This window comes from Chiloscyllium plagiosum, unplaced genomic scaffold (genome assembly GCF_037043375.1).
Source record: "Chiloscyllium plagiosum isolate Xiang-an unplaced genomic scaffold, Cpla_swu_hap1 HiC_scaffold_43, whole genome shotgun sequence".
NCBI lineage: Eukaryota > Metazoa > Chordata > Chondrichthyes > Orectolobiformes > Hemiscylliidae > Chiloscyllium > Chiloscyllium plagiosum.
This window is the reverse complement of record NW_028270181.1, coordinates 10,687,234-10,705,119: the sequence shown is the minus strand read 5'-3', so window position 1 is coordinate 10,705,119 and position 17,886 is coordinate 10,687,234. Positions and strand designations below refer to the sequence as shown.

The following is a 17,886-nucleotide window of genomic DNA, read 5'->3' as shown; positions in this document are numbered from 1 at the left end:
ACTATACTGTTAGGAGGAGAGTTCCAGGATTTTGACCAGGGACAACAAAGGAACAGTGATATAATTTCTAGTTATAGAGTCATAGAGATGTACAGCATGGAAACAAACCCTTTGGTCCAACTCATCCATGCTGATCTGATATCCTAAATTAATCTAGTCCCATTTGTGAGCATTTCGCTCCAGACCTTCTAAACCCTTCCTATTCATATATCCATCCAGATGCCTTTTAAATGTTGTAATTGTACCAGCCTCCACCACCACCTTTTGGCAGCTCGTTCCATACACGCACCAACCTCAATGTGAAAAGGTTGCCCCTTAGGTCCCTTTCAAGTCTTTCCCCCTCTCACTTTAAATCTCTGCCCTCTGGTTTTGCACTCCCCTACTCTGAGGAAAAGACCTTGGCTGTTCACCCTATGCATGATTTTATAAACTTCTACAAGGTCACTCCTCAGCCTCTGACACTCCAGGGAAAATAGCCTGTGCCTGTTCAGTCTCTCCCTATAGCTTTTGAGAAGGTACATGGCTTGGTGGGGAATTTGAAATAGATGGCGTTTTCATGTCACTGTTACATTTTTCTGTCAAGTCAGTAAAGGTCATGGCTTTAGAAAGTGCAATCATAGAATCATACAGTATGGAAACAGACCCTTCGGCCCAACTCATACGTGCCATCCAAACAGATCTAGTCCCATTTGCCAGTATTTGGCACATATCCCTCTAAACCCTTCCTGTTCATGTCCCCATCCAGATGCATTTTAAATGCTGTAATTGCAGCAGCCTCCACCACTTCCTCTGGCAGCTCATTCCATACACGCTCCACCCTCTGTGTAAAAATGTTGCCCCTCCAGTCCCTTTTAAATATTTCCCCTCTCACCTTAAACCTATAACAAGCCTTGGCGATTTGTTGATAGCATCTTACAAGTGGGAGTGGTGGGTGGGGTGGTGATATTTCCCCATTTCCAAAACAGTATTTGAGTGATTCTGGCCTCTTATTATTATATCTGCTGCCTTGCATTGGGCCAGCACACATTTCAAGCCCAGAACTATAGGCTAGTTTATGTTTCTGAGCCATCATCAGAGAATCACACAATTCAACAGCAGTTCCAAGCAATAAGAGTAGAAGATGAAAGGCATGTTAACCATCATCTTAAGAGAGAAATAAAAGGTTAAATGTTTCATGAAACTATTCTCCAGCTACATGTTGATCTAGGTTTATCCCTGTCCTTCATCTGCTCTTGCACCTGCTGTTTACTGCCAGCATTTCTGTTTCTTTGCTTCAATTTTCCAGGATTTATTTTTAAATAAATATACAAGAACATAGTGAGTCACCACAAAGTGTATTTATTCTTCAGTGTGGTTATTTGTTGAAAACAAGCTGCCACCTTTGGGACGTGTTTTCCCTCACCGGCAGGGTCTGTTTTCAGCCATTTTATAACAAGAGGATTTTATGACTTCTCAAATGCTGCTGCTTCCGATTCACCAACATAGCCATGGGATAGCCTCACTGTTTGGACTTGTGATTCTAAAGGGAGCAAACAATTGATTGAAGAGAAATGTAACAGTGAAACCTTTACTTCAAAGATTGTATTCACGAACTATAGGGAGAGGCTGGGGCTATATTCCCTGGAGTGTCAGGGGTTGAGAAGTGACCTTACAGAAGTTTATCAAATCATGAGGGGCATGGATAGGATGAATAGGCTATCTTTTCCCTGGGCTAGGGGAGTCCAAAACTAAAGGGCATAGGTTTAAGGTGAGAGGGGGAAAGACTTGAAAGGGACCTAATGGGCAACTTTTTCACATAGAGGGTGGTGTGTGTATGGAACCAGCTGCCAGAGGAGGTGGTGGAGGCTGGTACAATTAGAACATTTAAAAGCATCTGGATGGGTATATGAATAGGAAGGGTTTAGTGGGATGTGGGCCAAATGCTCGCAAATGCGACTAGATTAATTTAGGATATCTGGTCAGCATGGACAAAGTGGATCGAAGGGTCTCCGTGATCCTATGTCATGGAGCCTGGTTTGGACTAACTAGGAAAGTGCTTAACAGAGTAAATGCTGAGAGGATGTTCCCCGTCATGGCAGAGTTCAGGATCAGAGGGGCATAACCTCAGAATAAAAGGGTGTTAACTTAAGCCTGAGCTGAGGTGGAATTTCTTCTCTGAGGATATAAAGTTCTGTGGAACTCCTTGCCACTGAGAGCTTTGGGGTAGAGTCCTTGTGTATATTTAAGACTGAGAAAGATGGATTCTCGATCAGTCAGGGAATCGAGGTTGGGGGAAAGGGCAAGAAATTGGGCTTAAGGAATGTTGGGTCACCTGTGATCCTATTGAATGGCAGAGCAGGCTTGAGGGGATGAATGGCCTACTGCTGCTCCTACTTCTTATGGTCACCTGGCCTTGTCACTGTTTATTAGATGTTTGTGCCATTTTTTAGCTTAGTGAAGCAGGTACTCATTTTCTTTTGTTTGGATGTGAGCATCAATGGTGGGATCTCAGTTTATTGCTTACCTCTTTAGGAAGTCAGAATGAGATGTCATCTTGGAGTGTTGCAGTCGCTGTGTTGCAGATGCACCCAAAGTGCTGAGAGTTGGGGCAGTTCCAGGGTTGGTGAATGAATTGAAGATAAATGGGTTGACGGGTCTGTAAACATAGCAGTGACACCGCAGTCCCATTCTGGGTCAGTGTACTGTGCTCAAAGCCCCTTTAAAATCCATGAGATATGGCGGAGGTCTTGTGGTGTCGTGGGTAGCATCCTGGCCTCTGAGCCAGGAGTATAGTTGAAATAGTTGAATATCAACCTGTAATTTCTTCTGACAAACCTTAATGCCAAGAAGTAAGAGGTTCTTGCTCAACCATATGATGGAAGGAAATTTGCTGACACTTTTCTTGTCCTTATGCACAGCTGCAGACTACAACATGCACATTAAAAAAAAGTATGTCACTACAATAACTTGGACATGCCACTAACATAAAGTCACGTCATACCTCTTCACGACTGTAGGAAATAGATTTGTTCATCAAGGAGCTATTATGTGCAGAAAAATCTCGCCAGCGCAGCAGCTATAGCTGTAGCTGAGTGAAGTAGGGTGAGGTTAAGGAAGAACAGAACTATGTTTCAGTTCAATTGTTAAAATCCAAATGAAACTCATTGACTCATAAGTCGAACATAAAGAGTTATTCCCTTTAGCTACTTTGATCTTGCTGCTTGTTCATACCCCATTACCATCCTCGGCCTCCACCATTGCCACAATGATTCAAACTGCAAACTGGAGGAACAACACCTCATCTTCCACCGGGACAGCCTTCAGCCCAGAGGACTCAACATTGAGTTCTCCAAGTTCAAATTACCTCCCTTCCCATCCCTCGACTTCCTCCCAGACCCTCCCCCTTCCTTCCATTCCTCCTAGCCACCTACCAGATTCACTCCTCCCATTGACCATCCAGGTCATACCCTCTACCTGTCTTCACCTATCCCCAGCTCACCACCCTGCATCCCCCCACCCCCTTTGTCTGCAGCGCCACTTATACTCACCCCCAGACCTGAAGAAGGGTTACACTCAAAACCTTGACTTCTTCACCTCCTGATGCTGCCTGGCTTGCTGTGTTCTAGCCTTCTGCTCATCTATCTTGGATTCCAGCATCTGCAGCTTTTCTGTCTCTTTTCATATCTCTTAAACAGTGGATTTGCAGAGAAATCTCTCAACTAGTGATTAATCTTTGAAAGTATGTTCAGACCTGGTGGCAGATTAACAGGACATTGGGTGACATGATGGCTCACTGCGCCAGGGGCCTGGGTTCGATTCCACCCTAACCCCAACCCTGGACAACTGTTGTGTGGAGTCTGTATATTCTCCCCATGTCTGCGTGGGTTTCCTCCAGGTTCTCCAGTTTCTTCCCACAGTCCAAAGATGTGCAGGTTAGGTGGTTTGGCCATGCAAAAATACCCATAGTGTCCAGGGGCATGCAAACTAGGTGGATTGGTCATGGGAAATGTGGGGTTACAGGGATAGGGGAGTAGAATGCTCTTCAGAGGGTCAGTTTTGACCCGATAGCCTGAATGTCCTGCTTCCGTCTGTAGGGATTCTGTGATGTCTCTACATGATAATACAATAATTACTCAGGAGAGTGAGGCTTTTTGGCTAATTTTAATTCATCCTGCTAAAAGCATTCAAACATCTCTTAAGGTATTAAAGAGGAATAGTGCAGACTGAAAGAAATGGTTTCTGCCAGTTGTAGGCAATTGAATGTAATAAGTATATTAGGGCTTGCAGAAATGAAGTCAGAAATAAGTACTTCACATCAAAGCAGCTCTCTTTCACAAACAGTAGTTAATGCGAAAACAAATACAGAAAATGCAGGAGAAACTCAACAGGTTGGATAGCATCAGACCTACTGAGTTTTTCTGTCATTTTCTGTATAAGTTTCAGATTTCCAGCAGAATATTTCTTTTATTCAAGCAGTTAATGCTAAGTCTGTTGTTAATTTTCCTTCTGATATTGGTAAATCTCTGTTATCCAAAAAGATATTGGGCAGAGTATTTGAGATAGATAGCAAGAAACCAGCCTGAGGGTCTAATTTATCTACTGCTATTCCCATGACTTGTGCCTGCCGCATTGCAAAGTTTCATTCCCAAGTTATCCCCCAGTTATCCCATTAGGCGATCTCTTCCAAGCACGTTGACTGCTCATTTTAAGAAAAAACATTCCTGAAGTCATCCACAAATTTCTCTCCTCATCTTATTTAATTAAGGAAATGGACCTTTGAAACTGTGGATGCAAGAGCAGGTGGGATGCTGAGAGTTCTTTAATTCACTTCCCAATTCCTCAAAACCTGCCTGCCATCTACAAGGCAGAAGTCAGGAGTGCAATGGATAGTCTCCACTTCACTGGATGAGTGAAACTTCAACAACAGAAGTTCACTACTGTTCAGGACAAAGCAACTTGCTTGATTCGCACCAAATTCACCACCTTAAACATTCACTCCCTCCACTGTTTATGCACAGTGGCAGTAGTATGCATCAAATACAGTTTATACTGCCCCTTCTGACAACATGGGATGGACAAGTGCAGCAGATATATGGGAACCCCACCACTTTCAAGTTCCCTTGCAAGCCACCCACAATCCTGACTCGTAAATTGTTGTGATTGGACCAATGGCTAAGTGGATCTCATTGACTATGAGTTTTATGATTGGGGTTGTTAACCTGGGCCAATCAGGGAGCCCTAGCTGACCGATATAAATAGGAGATTCAGAAGGTCTCCTCAATCTAGGGACTGGCTCTGATCTGGCTGGTTACAGCCCATGTAGAGTGCACATGTAAAGAAAGGATGACTTGGTGACAGGATACTAGCATCCGTGCAGTTATTTCAGAACTATATCACTGTACCTCCAGTATTGCTGGGTCGAAATACTGAAACTCGCACCCACCTAACTATGCCAAGTTGACTAGACTGGTTCAAGAACTCACCACCACCTTCTGCAGGGCTACTAGGGATGGGCAACAAATATTGGCCCACATCCTATGCCTGAATTTTATAACACAGAATTTACAGGGTAGACCATCTCTGTGCTGTTGACCATCTCCTGTACCTCCAACAAATCACTGCTTAGACACGATTTGGAGGTGCCGGTGTTGGACTGGGTATAAGTAGTTAAAAATCACACAACACCAGGTTATAGTCCACCAGATTTAATTGGAAGCACTAGCTTTCGGAGGCCGCTCCTTCATCAGGTGGTGTGGGAGCAACCCACAATGATGAGGGAGCAGCGCTCTGAAAGCTAGTGCTTCCAATTAAACCTGTTGGACTATAACCTGGTGTTGTGTGATTTTTAGCTACTTAGACACAGTATTCTTTCAAAAAGTTGAAATAGTTTCGAGTTGCCAACATGACATATCCAGGAATTAAAGGTTAACTTTTTTGGTGCTACAGAACATTCATGAGAAAAGAAATCACAGATGGATTTGTGTTCACTTTTTTGACCATTTTCCTTTGATTAGTTATAAAATAATAGAGGTGGTGGGATAAATGGCTTTGTTTGACCGGCCGGGAAGCTTGAGTTTGAAGGCCAGGATGTTGTGATTCCTATTAATATGACCGGCTAAAGTTGATAACGCTCAGTAGCACATAAGATCTGATTATTTTCTCAACAGGCACCCCAGCAATAATCAATGAAGGAGACCAATGAATCATGTAGGAACGCCAAACTGTCACCGTTGATGAATGTAGCAGGGTTACTTTACAGTACAGTACTTTACTGCTCAATCAGTGAGTCCACAGTCACAGTTGGTGGCCCATTCCCAACGGGAGCTGATATGAAGGGGGGGTGACTCACTCTACAGCAGGAGTGCCTGACTGTACTGAGCACAAGAGGCAGGAACCTTCCTTCAACACGTGCCTGAGGAAGGAGTTCACAGCCACATATGAACACAAACTGGGTTACGGAGGGGGTTGGGGGGGGAGAGAGGTAGCACCGTGATCTACCAAGCACATATGAAGTGAGTCCCCTTCACCATCAGCAATAAAAGCAGCTTGTTCAAGCGATCATTCCTCATTACGCCTTGTGTCAACATGAGGTGAATCTTGGGGGAATTCAACTGAATATAAGAGGAGCTCTTATTTTTTATTTACTGTGCAGTGGAAGCTTCACCCTGAATCACAGATGCTCTGAGCTGTAGTAGCTTTCATCCCCTCTTTGCACTCCTTCCTTCACCCCTGTGGTCACTAAGTAAATGTCAGGTGAGTCTGGTTTTTTGCTAAGTACCATATACTTGCGTGAGCAGCTATTGAACTGAGACAAGGTGACCTGGAAAGTAAGTATGTACTCAATTGCCTCCTTTGTATTAGTGCTACCACGTTTGAAATCTCCTTTTGATGGCAGGTTCAGACTGGTGTTTTAAAGGTGCTAACTATCCTCTCAAGCCAATGCAGATTAGCAGATTCTGCCTTTGAGAAAGGGAGCTGATGTTACACACTATGTGTTTGCTGGGTGAAATAGTTCATTTACCTGTGTGTTGCTTACAGACTTAACCAATACATTTGAGTGCGCTGGATTATTGTCTCAGAATAGAAGCATGTTAACAAAGCCTGCCAAGGAGAGATGTTAAGGATTATGTAGAAATGTGCCTCAGGAATAAGGTGCTTTATTCAGATAAGTGTCCCTAACAGTAGTTTTACTTTACACAGAAACTGCTTGGAAATCAACTTGCTGCTGATACATTACTGAATCATGTTTAATTTTTCTCTCCATATTCCTGCACCTTCCAGCACGCAAGCAGGATATCATCAAGATCACAGAACAGCTCATCGAAGCAATCAACAATGGAGATTTTGAAGCTTACACGTAAGTTCAGGGAAGCAGAACAGACCCTAGCCTTTACAGTTGGCTTTCTGAGGGAACTGGGATCACCAGTTGGGTGCTGGATGGAGTGGGGTGGACATTGGGTTATAATGTTGCTGCTTTTTGTATTATTATTTGTTGGGAATTGGGCATCGCTGTCTAGGCCAACATTCATTGCCCGTTTCCAATTGCCCAGAGAGCTATTAAGAATCAAACCTGAATCCTAACCCTATCGCATTCCTGGGATCTGGAGTCACATGGATGTCAAACTGAGTAAGGACAGTAGATGTTCTTCCTTAAAATGTGTTAGTGAACCCTATGGGCATTTACAACAAATGACAATAGTTACACAGGCAACGTAAAGTTGCTTTTAATTCGCGTGTTGTATTAGTTTTAAATTTCATTGTCAGCCATGCTGGGTTTTGGACCAGTTACTTGCAGAACTTTATCCCAGGGATCTGGATTACTAGACCTGTGACGTTGCCAAGATGCCAACATCTTCCCATGGGCTTGTGTGCCAATATGGACAGGTACTTTAATGTTTGATGGATTGTGGGGTTAGCAGAGAAACCCATAGGCAACTTCAGATCAAGCAAATCTTTGGAGTACATTATCCTCTTTTATGGCGTCAAATTGTATTTTGTCACCTCAACCTCAAGCTGAGAATTCAAAAAGGAATTGATTGTAACTACACAATTAAGAAAATCGAGGGTGGTGCAGTATTTTAGTCACCAGTTACTGAGAAGCCCCAATAGAATTCCTGAGGAGCCAGCCAGAGACTGAACTGACATTGAATCCATCTCTGGGGTTGTATCTTCTTTGTCTTTGCAATTCACTGACTGAGATTCATTTCAATTTCATTGTGGTCAGTCCAGCTTGATGAACTGCTTTGCTGTAATGGACTATGCAGTGGTAGGAGATATTTTGCCAAAATGCTTGATTTTTTAGTGGAGCAAAGCTCATAATGGGTGAGAAAGAAAATAGTTGGAGGCACACTGAAGAGGACACCTGTGAACGGGTGTGGGTGATTAAATAGGACTTTTGGTTATTGATGAAATACAAGGAAGGCATCAATGGAGTAAAGGAACTTCAAAAATATATGCGAGACTCTTTCCTCAAGTGACATGATTGACCTACAGGAGAGGAAGGTGCTGCTAGAATTGATGATGGATAACAATAGAGTTAAATGCAGCTTGTCAAGAGTGATCATAATGTGGTGGGTTAGAAATTGCAAATTAAGAGGCAAAATGTTACTCAAAGTGAAGGCATCAGATTGAATTTGGGGAAATTTTGGAAAAGCAGTGTGGCGGCACGGTGGCTCAGTGGTTAGCAGTGAGCCAGGGACCTGGGTTCAATTCCCACCTCGGGCAACTGTCTGTGTGAGTTTGCACATTCTCCCCGTGTCTGCGTGGGTTTCCTCCGGGTGCTCCAGTTTCCTCCCACAGTCCAAAGACATGCAGGTAAGATGACTTGGCCATGCTAAATTGCCCGTAGTGTTAGGTGCATTAGTCAGGGGTGAATGGATCTGGGTGGGTTGCTCTTTGGAGGGTCGGTGTGGACTTGTTAGGCCGAAGGGCCTGTTTCCACACTGTAGGGAATCTAATCTTGACTCACTGTTGGAATACAAAAGCAGGAATTAACACACAGGATTGGTCAAAGGTATAGAATTAGGGAAGGATAATGAATAAATCTCACACTGATAAGAAAGGAGGAAACATAAATACCAAAGTCTCTGTGTTGATGGTGTTACAATGCAATGTCTCATAGGATTCTGTTCTTGCTGTTGTTCACTTATTTGGACTGAAGGAGTGATGTACAAATGAGTGCAGAATGTTCAAGTAGGAGACATGGCTGGTTTGTGATGCAGAGGGACACCAACAGCGCAGATTCAATTCCCGCACCGGCTGAGGTTACCATGAAGGATTCTCCTTCTTAACCTCACCTCTCGCCTGAGGCATGGTGACTCTCAGGTAAAACCACCACATGTTGTGTGTGTGTCTCTCTCTCTTTCTCTAATGAGAGAGCAGCCCCATGGTCCTCTGGGATGTCTCAGTCCCCATGGTGACTTTACCTTGTTGATCGTAAATAACCCTGAGCAGCTAAACAAATTGCTAGGGCTTGCTACTTCCTTTCATTTATAAAAACAACTATGCAAAGTTGCTTTTTTGAGCTCTCAACAATTCAGGTGATCTAAAAATATATATATTATATATATCTCATTGGCTTACAGAGCAGTGTGATGCTGATAGCGCGGGTTCAATTCCCATCACTGGTTTGAGGTTACCATGAAGGACTCTCCTTCTCAACCTCTTCCCTCATCTGAGGTCTGGTGGTCCTCAGGTTAAATCACCTCCAGTTGCCCTCTCTCTCTAATGAGAGAGCAGCCAGTATGGTCTGGTCAGACTATGCACTCACAACAACAACGTAATATATATATTTACACATACACACAACATTTTTTTACTTTCACAGACAGCATATCCCACTTCTGTACAAAACACAGTCATGTTCACCAGTTAAGACAGAGGGGTTCAAAGCAAAAACTGAACATAAACAACTCTCCGTTTAACAGAAGAGTTGGCCACAGCATCTGCACCTTGCCCTGTGTTAAAAGTAAAATGCACAATGTTCTAAAACTACACATCAAGCTCAGATATTTGCTAATGAATCTATTTAGAGATATTATTGCATACATCTGGTGGGACCTTAAACCTGGGACTCCTCATCCAGAGGTAAGGACGTTACCACTACATGCTCTGTACACATCAATCTTACAGAAACTCCATTAATCAGAAGCTGCATTTCTTGAATTAACATCAAAATTAGTGGATATTTTTGCAGGACATGCAAGTTAGTATCCATATGTAATCTAGAAACCGCGTAACTGAACAAACACATGGAAACTCTGGTTGTCTCATTTTAAAGACGGTCTCACAAACTGAGTGAGTCATGTTAAAGGTATTCGCTGTCCAACCAATTATTAATCTGAAAGTGAAAATACAACAGGATAAGAGCTGAAATGAAAGTATTTCTGTGGGTGTGTGGCAGAAGGGATGGATTAAAATCATTCCTCATAAATGAAAAAATAATCAGACACAATGTGATTATCAACTCAGTGCTAGTTAGGAGGGTTTATTGGTATTTGTAAGACACCAATTTGGGAATAATGGTAATTAACATGTGGGAGGCTGGGGCACACTTTGTGCTATGTGAGCGTCCCCAGTAGCCCACCAGTGTTTAAGAGTCTGGTGTTCCCAGCCTACACTCTATAAACATTGGCTTGCTTCCAACAACTTAGGAAAATAACTTTAATTTAAAGTCAAGCTGGCACTTGGTCCTGCCTTGCCAATTCTGAGTGGTGTCTTGGTATTAAGGCCCACTCTTCTGGAACTATACATGAAATTTCACATCCAAACCAGGCATCTTTGATTGCAATCCCTTTATTACCCTATCTTAACAGCTCAAATATTAATTCATCAATAAACATGACAATAATTATATCTGTGCAAAGTTAAAAATGCCTTTAAGAAGGTTGTGATTCGGTAACCTGGTATTGTGTGATTTTTAACTTTTTAAGAAGGTTGTCAGTGGAAAATAAACTGAATATTCAAGACTTCCTAATAGTTGAATGGGAAATTCTTTGGCAGAGTGAGGGTGAGGGTAACAGATAATTCAGCAGTGGACAATGTAAAGTCACCTTAGACCTACCTGGCCATGGACTGCTCTCTCATTCAAGAGAAACGACTGGTGGTGGTTTAACCTGAGGGTGGTTTAACCTGAGCCTCAGACCAGAGGTTGAGAAGGTGAGTCCTTCATAGAAACTCGGGGAGGCAATGGCTCAGTGATATAGTTGCTGGACAATTAATCCAGAGACCCAGGTGAGGTTCTGGGGAGCTGCGTTTGAATCCGGCCATGACAGATGGTGGAATTTGTATTCAATAAAAATATAGAATTAAGAGTCTAATGATAATCCTAAAACTGTTGTCGATTATCGGGAAAACCTGCAGGTGCAGGAGATCTTAAAGCTCATAATGATAAATAAATCCACAGGACCTGATCAGATGCTTTCCAGAACTTTGTGGACTCCTTGAAAGTGGAGTCGCAGGTAGAGAGGGTGGTGAAGAAATTATTTGGCATGCTTGCCTTCATTGGTCAGAACATTGAATATAGGGGTTGGGATGTCACATTGCAGCTATATAGCACATCTGTGAGACTATTTTTGGAGTACTGTGTACAATTCTGATCAACCTTCTTTATGAAGGATGTTGTTAAACTTGAGCGGGTGCAGAAAGCTTTACAAAGATGTCACTTGGACTGGGGAGTTTGAGCTGTAGGGGGAGGCTAAATAGTCTGGGGCTTTTTTTCCCTGGAGCACCAGAGGCTGAGGGATGATTTTATAGAGGTTTATAAAATCATGAGGGATCTGGTTAGAGTAAATAGCTGAAGTCTTTTTCTTGGGGTGGGGTGAGTCCAAGACTAGAGGACATAGGTTTAAGGTGAGAGGGGAAAGATTTATAAAGGACCGGAGGGGTCAATCTTTCATGCAGAGGAATGTGCATCTTTGGAACGAGCTGCCAGAGGAAGTGGTGGAGGCTGGTACAGTTACAGCATTTAAAAAGCATCTGGATGGGTATGTGAACAGGAAGGGTTTGGAGGGATATGGGCCAAATGCTGGCAAATGGGACAAGGTCAGATTGGGATATCTGATAGGCATGGATAAGTTGGACTGAAGGGTCTGTTTCTGTGCTATATAACTCTATGCCCTTTAGGGAAGGAAACTATTGACCTTACCTGGTCTGGTCTACATGTGACTCCAGACCCACAGCAATGTGGTTAGCTCTTAGGGATGGGCAATAAATGCTGACCTAACCCGTGACATTCCCTGAATGAATAAAAGAACATTTTTAAAACCCCAGGCATTTCTGGAATTTAACCTGCAAAGTGTCATCACTCTGTATCACAAACCAGCCATCCAGCCAACTGAGTTACCCAACCAGGTCCAAAGAACACTGCCCAAGACAAGCAGTGACCATGCAGTGACCCCTCCTGAATATTGTGTGTGCCTATGACAGATTTGGGTTCAATTCAGTTTAGCTACATTCTGCCCTGTCCCTGCTCTCTCACCCACAGAAACCGACCCTTGCTAATTGGGCATTCTGAATGAACAGAGCAGTGTATTCCAGGCTGTACACCTTAGGAAGGATACACTGGTCTTTTGTAGGGAGTGCAAATCAGATTTACAGTAATCTCTGGGACACCCGAACCAACCAATCCCACCGCCCGGTGGCCGAGCATTTCAACTCTCCCTCCCACTCCGCAAAGGACATGCAGGTCCTGGGCCTCCTCCATCGCAACTCCATAACCACCGATGCCTGGAGAAAGAACCTCACCTCCCGCCTCAGGATCCTCTAACCCCATGGCATCAATATGCATTTCACCAGTTTCCTTATTTCCCTTCCCCCCACCTTATCCCAGTTCCAACCTTCCAGCTCAGTACCACCCTCATGACCTGTCCTACCTGTCCATATTCCTTGCCACCTATCTGCTCCACACTCCCCTCCAACCTATCACCATTACCTCCACCTCCATCCACCTATTGCACTCTCAGCTACCCCCCCCCCCCCTCCCATTTATCTCTCCACCCCCCGAGGTTCCCAGCCTCATTCCTGATGAAGGGCTTTTACTCGAAACGTTGATTTTCCTGCTCCTCGGCTGCTGCCTGACCTGTGCTTTTCCAGCACCATGCTCTCAACTCTTAATCACCAGCATCTGCAGTCCTCACGTTCGCCTTTACAAGAATGATACCTGGACTTCCATGGTTAAGCTACGAGGAAAGATTATACAAATTAGGCCTATTTTCTCTAGGAGTCTTAAGGTTAAGGCATGATCTGATCAAAGTCTTCAGGATAGAGGTGACACAGTGGCTAGTGGTTAACCCTAGTGCCAGGGATCTGGGTTCAATCCCCACCTCAGGCCAATGTCTGTGTGGAGTTTGCACATTCTCCCCATTCCTGTGTGGAATTGCTTCTGGGTGCTCCAGTTCCCTCCCACAGTCCAAAGATATGCAGGTTAGCTTTTGTTGTGCTAAAGTGCCCAGAGATGTGCAGGCTAGATGGATTACCAATGGGAATAGGAGATTTGGGTCTGGGTGAGGAGCTCCTTGGAGGGTAAGTGTGAACTCAATGGGCTAAATTGCCTGCTTCCACACTGTAGGAATTCTATGATATTAACAGGAAAAGGCAGGGTAGAGAAAGATGGTTGGGGATTCAAGAGCAAAGGGGCATAGTCTGAGAATTAGGGCCATTCAGGAGAAATGTTAGGAACGTCTTTGAAACACACAGGATGGTGGATGTTTGGAAGTCTTGTCCATAAATGGCAGTTGATGCTATATTAATTGTTAGTTTTAAATCTCAGTTAGATAAATTTATGTTAATCAGAGCTATTAAGGGATAAAGGCCAAAGACAGGTATTTGGAGTTGGGCCAAAACCAGCCATGATCTCATTGAAGGGTGAGACAGGCTCGAGGGGTCGAATGGCCTACGCTTGTTCCTGTAATCAGAATCTTGGCAGAATCTCCTTACAGGGGAATAAGATCATAGAAAATCAGATACAGAATAAATTGTATGTAACATTAACTTGCATTGTGGCTGGGTTATCAGACGCATAATATTCTAACAGCTCAAAGTGTGATGTATGCTAAACACAAGACTATTCCAGCTGGATAACTGGCTGGATATGTGGTTCTGCTCTTTCAAATTTGGATAATTGTAAATATTTATGCTCCATTATTTGTGAGAGGAGCATTGTCTGGAAGTCGATGCAGAAGACTATTCTTCCAGTTGCTTCATTTCATTACAATTCTAACGCTCTTAAGGTGATGTCTGGAAGCTAAAGCATAATTTCCATGAAAATGTCATGGAGCTGAAGCTCAATATTAATATTTAAATCCTAATTTAAATCAATTTTTGGAGGACTGCATCACCTGATGATGATGAGGAGGTCAGGTAGCCTTTCAAGTTAATGCAGAGCTGTTGAGAAAAAGTGGAAAGGAAGTTGAGCATGTCACTTGGAGCAGAAGGTAATGAAGATGTATTCAGATAAAATAAATCTCAATTCCCAGAAGCTAATGGAGAGATTAAGTCTTACAGGCTAATGAACACAGTGTGAACCTATTCTTTAGCAATGCTAACCTAGACAGGGGGAAAAAATTCCCACAAATATGACATAGGCTGTGTATTTGTGAAGATTGACTTGAATTTCTGTAGCACCTCAGATCTCCTCATCACATCCCAAAGCATTTTGTAGCCTTTTGTTCCCCACGGACATAATAGGGGGAACATAACCCCACAAACAGCAATGTGATGATGTCCATCACTTATATTCTTTAAGTGTTGTTTGAGGCAGAAGTACTGGTTACAACATTGGCACATAGGAGTGGGAGTAGGCCATTCAGCCCTTCAAGCCTCCTCTGCTATTCAAATAATTATGGCTAATTAACCTCAAGGCCATGTGCCTGTATTAACCTCATGACCCTTAATATTTTTAATATCTGTTTTTTTATCATTCCCTGTCTTGAACATATTTAATGACTCCCTGTGTGTGCAGCCCTCTGGAGTAGAGAATTCCAACCAAATTCCCTTTGAGTGGAGTAATCGCTTCTCATTTCAGACATGATGAGTAAGTCCTTACTCTGAAACTATGATTCCTGGTCAAAGATCCACCCCCTTCAGTGTGGCCCTCCCTCAGTGCGGCCCTCCCTCAGTGCGGCCATCCCTCAGTGCGGCCCTCCCTCAGTTCAGCTGTCCCTCAGCACGGCCCTCCCACAGCATGGCACTCCCTTAGTGCGGCACTCGCTCAGTGCGCACTCCCTCAGCCTGACACTCCCTCCATATAGTCCTCCCTCAGTGTGCACTCCCTAAGCATGGCACTCCCTCCATACAGCCCTTCCTCAGTCTAGCCCTCTGTCAGTGCGCACTGTGACACTCCCTCAGTACAGCTTTCCCTCAGTGCGACTCTCCCTCTGTGTGCACTCCCTCTGTACAGCCCTCCTTCAGTATAGGTCTCCCTCAGCGTGACACTCTGCCAGTACAGCAATCCCTCAGTACAGCCGTCCCTCAGCACGGTTCTCCCTCAGTGCGACACTCCTTCAGTACAGCAATCCTACAGTGTGGCACTCCCTCAGTGCGGCACTGCCTCAATGCAGCTCTCCCTCAGTTCAGTGCCCCCTCAGTACAGCAATCCCACAGTGCAGCCCTCCCTCAGTGCAGCCCTCCCTCAGTGCAGCCCTCCCTCAGTGCAGCCCTCCCTCAGTGCAGCCCTCCCTCAGTGCAGCCCTCCCTCAGTGCAACACTCCCTCAGTGCAACACTCCCTCAGTGCAACACTCCCTCAGCGCAACACTCCCTCAGCATAGCCCTCCCTCAGTACAGCCCTCCCTCAGCATAGCCCTCCCTCAGCACAGCCTTCCCTCAGTGCGACACTCCATCAGTACAGCAATCCCAGTGTGGCACTCCATCAGTATAGTCCTCCCTCAGTGCGACACTCCCTCAGTACAGCAATCCCAGTGTGGCACTCCATCAGTGCAGCCCTCCCTCAGTGCAGCCCTCCCTCAGTGCAGCCCTCCCTCAGTGCAGCCCTCCCTCAGTGCAACACTCCCTCAGTGCAACACTCCCTCAGTGCAACACTCCCTCAGCACAGCCCTCCCTCAGCACAGCCCTCCCTCAGCACAGCCCTCCCTCAGCACAGCCCTCCCTCAGTGCGACACTCCCTCAGTACAGCAATCCCAGTGTGGCACTCCATCAGTATAGTCCTCCCTCAGTGCGACACTCCCTCAGTACAGCAATCCCAGTGTGGCACTCCATCAGTATAGTCCTCCCTCAGTGCGACACTCCCTCAGTACAGCAATCCCAGTGTTGCACTCCATCAGTATAGTCCTCCTTCAGTGCAGTCCTCCCTCAGTACAACACTCCATCAGTACAGCCCTCCCTCAGTACAGCCCTCCCTCAGCGCAGCCTTCCCTCAGTCCAGCCCTTCCTCGGTGCAGCTCTCCATCAGTCCAGCACTTCAGCAGTGCAGTATTCCATCAGCAGGGCACTCCCTCAATACAGGGCGAGGATGGTCAGCCTGGACTCTGAAGTGGTTCACTGACTCAGGCAAGAGTGCTACCTGCTTGAATCCCAGCTGACGCAGCCTAAGACCCTCTCTACATTTTCTGGTATACAATAAGCTTTTCATAATCATTTGTTTATTAAAAGAAAGTATCTGGGACTCTTGTGTCATTTGACACAAGAACTCTTCCCCCACAGCTGTCTGCGGTGAGGAGTTCCAACTTAACTTCAGGAGTTCCAACAACATATATAGATTCATCTTAATTTAAGGCAGTGTCTTTATGAAGATTTTCTGTCAATTAAATATGATTTACTCTGTGCCGAAGAAATAATACCTTGTTGTAATGATTCTGAGGGTAAATAGGTGCCTTTTATCTTGCAGGAAAATCTGTGACCCAGGTCTGACCTCATTTGAGCCTGAAGCCCTTGGGAACCTTGTGGAGGGGATGGATTTTCACAAGTTTTATTTTGAGAATTGTAAGTATGTGATATCGTTCTGAACTGCAAAGACTTGCATTACACCAGCTGTCCTCCAATGTAGCAGCATACTGTTAATATAGCCCATATCCCCACTTGTCGCACATTGTCCATGTTTTTTGATCCACCTTTATTTACTAGTGAATTGCCCTCAGTGTCACCCGTGAAGGGTCCACTTCCGTGCTGTATGGCTCTATGATAGTCAATGGATTTAAGTTATGTTGTCTGTTACATACATGTAACGTGACAATGAAGTTGAGACAGTGTCAGAATGTTTAAAATCTCTAACTACATTGTTGCAGACAGTTCAGCAAAATTGAAGGAGTTTTGATCACTTAATGATAGACATTAATGAACAATGTATAGATTAGTAGATTGCCTGTTTGCACGTATTCTAATCCCCACACTATCAGGAAGCAATGAATATTTTTAAAGCAGTGGAAGCTAGGTTGTAATGTAAGATTTTTGAGACAGGTGGGAATGTGAATTTTAGATTACAGTCAGAGTAGCCATGATCTTACTAGATGGCAGAACAGGCTCAAGGGGCCAAATGGTCTCCTGCTGCCCCTAGGTTTGGAATGTGGTGAAGGGGAATAGAACATTACAACGCAGTACAGGCCCTTCGGCCCTCGGTGTTGCGCTGACCTGTGGAACCAATCTGAAGCCTATCTCTCCTACACTATTCCATTTTCATCCATATGTTTATCCAATGACCATTTAAATGCCCTTAAAGTTGGTGAGTCTACTACTGTTGCAGGCAGTGTGTTCCATGCCCCTACTACTCTCTGAGTAAAGAAACCACCTCTGACATCTATCTATCACCCTTCAATTTAAAGCTATGTCCCCTCATGCTATCCATCACAATTACGCTGGATAAAACTTTGTCTTTTATTGAAGATTTTTTGAAAATTTTGTCCAAAAGCTTCAACCTCCTAAAAGTCTCTGGTCTGAGGCATGATAACTCAGCACAG

The 17,886-nt window shown here is 44.4% G+C and overlaps 1 protein-coding gene across 3 annotated transcripts in view; it reads left to right on the top strand.

Moving 5' to 3' along the window:
* The window catches only part of camk2g2 (calcium/calmodulin-dependent protein kinase (CaM kinase) II gamma 2), a 353,326-nt gene that overhangs the window by 326,257 nt on the left and 9,183 nt on the right, over positions 1–17,886 (top strand). For all 3 annotated transcript variants that reach the window (XM_087982388.1, XM_043679072.2, XM_043679073.2), the window contains 2 exons: positions 7,261–7,336; positions 16,821–16,915. In XM_087982388.1, the coding sequence (XP_087838514.1) occupies positions 7,261–7,336; positions 16,821–16,915 (171 nt within the window). The remainder of the gene's footprint in view (positions 1–7,260; positions 7,337–16,820; positions 16,916–17,886) is intronic.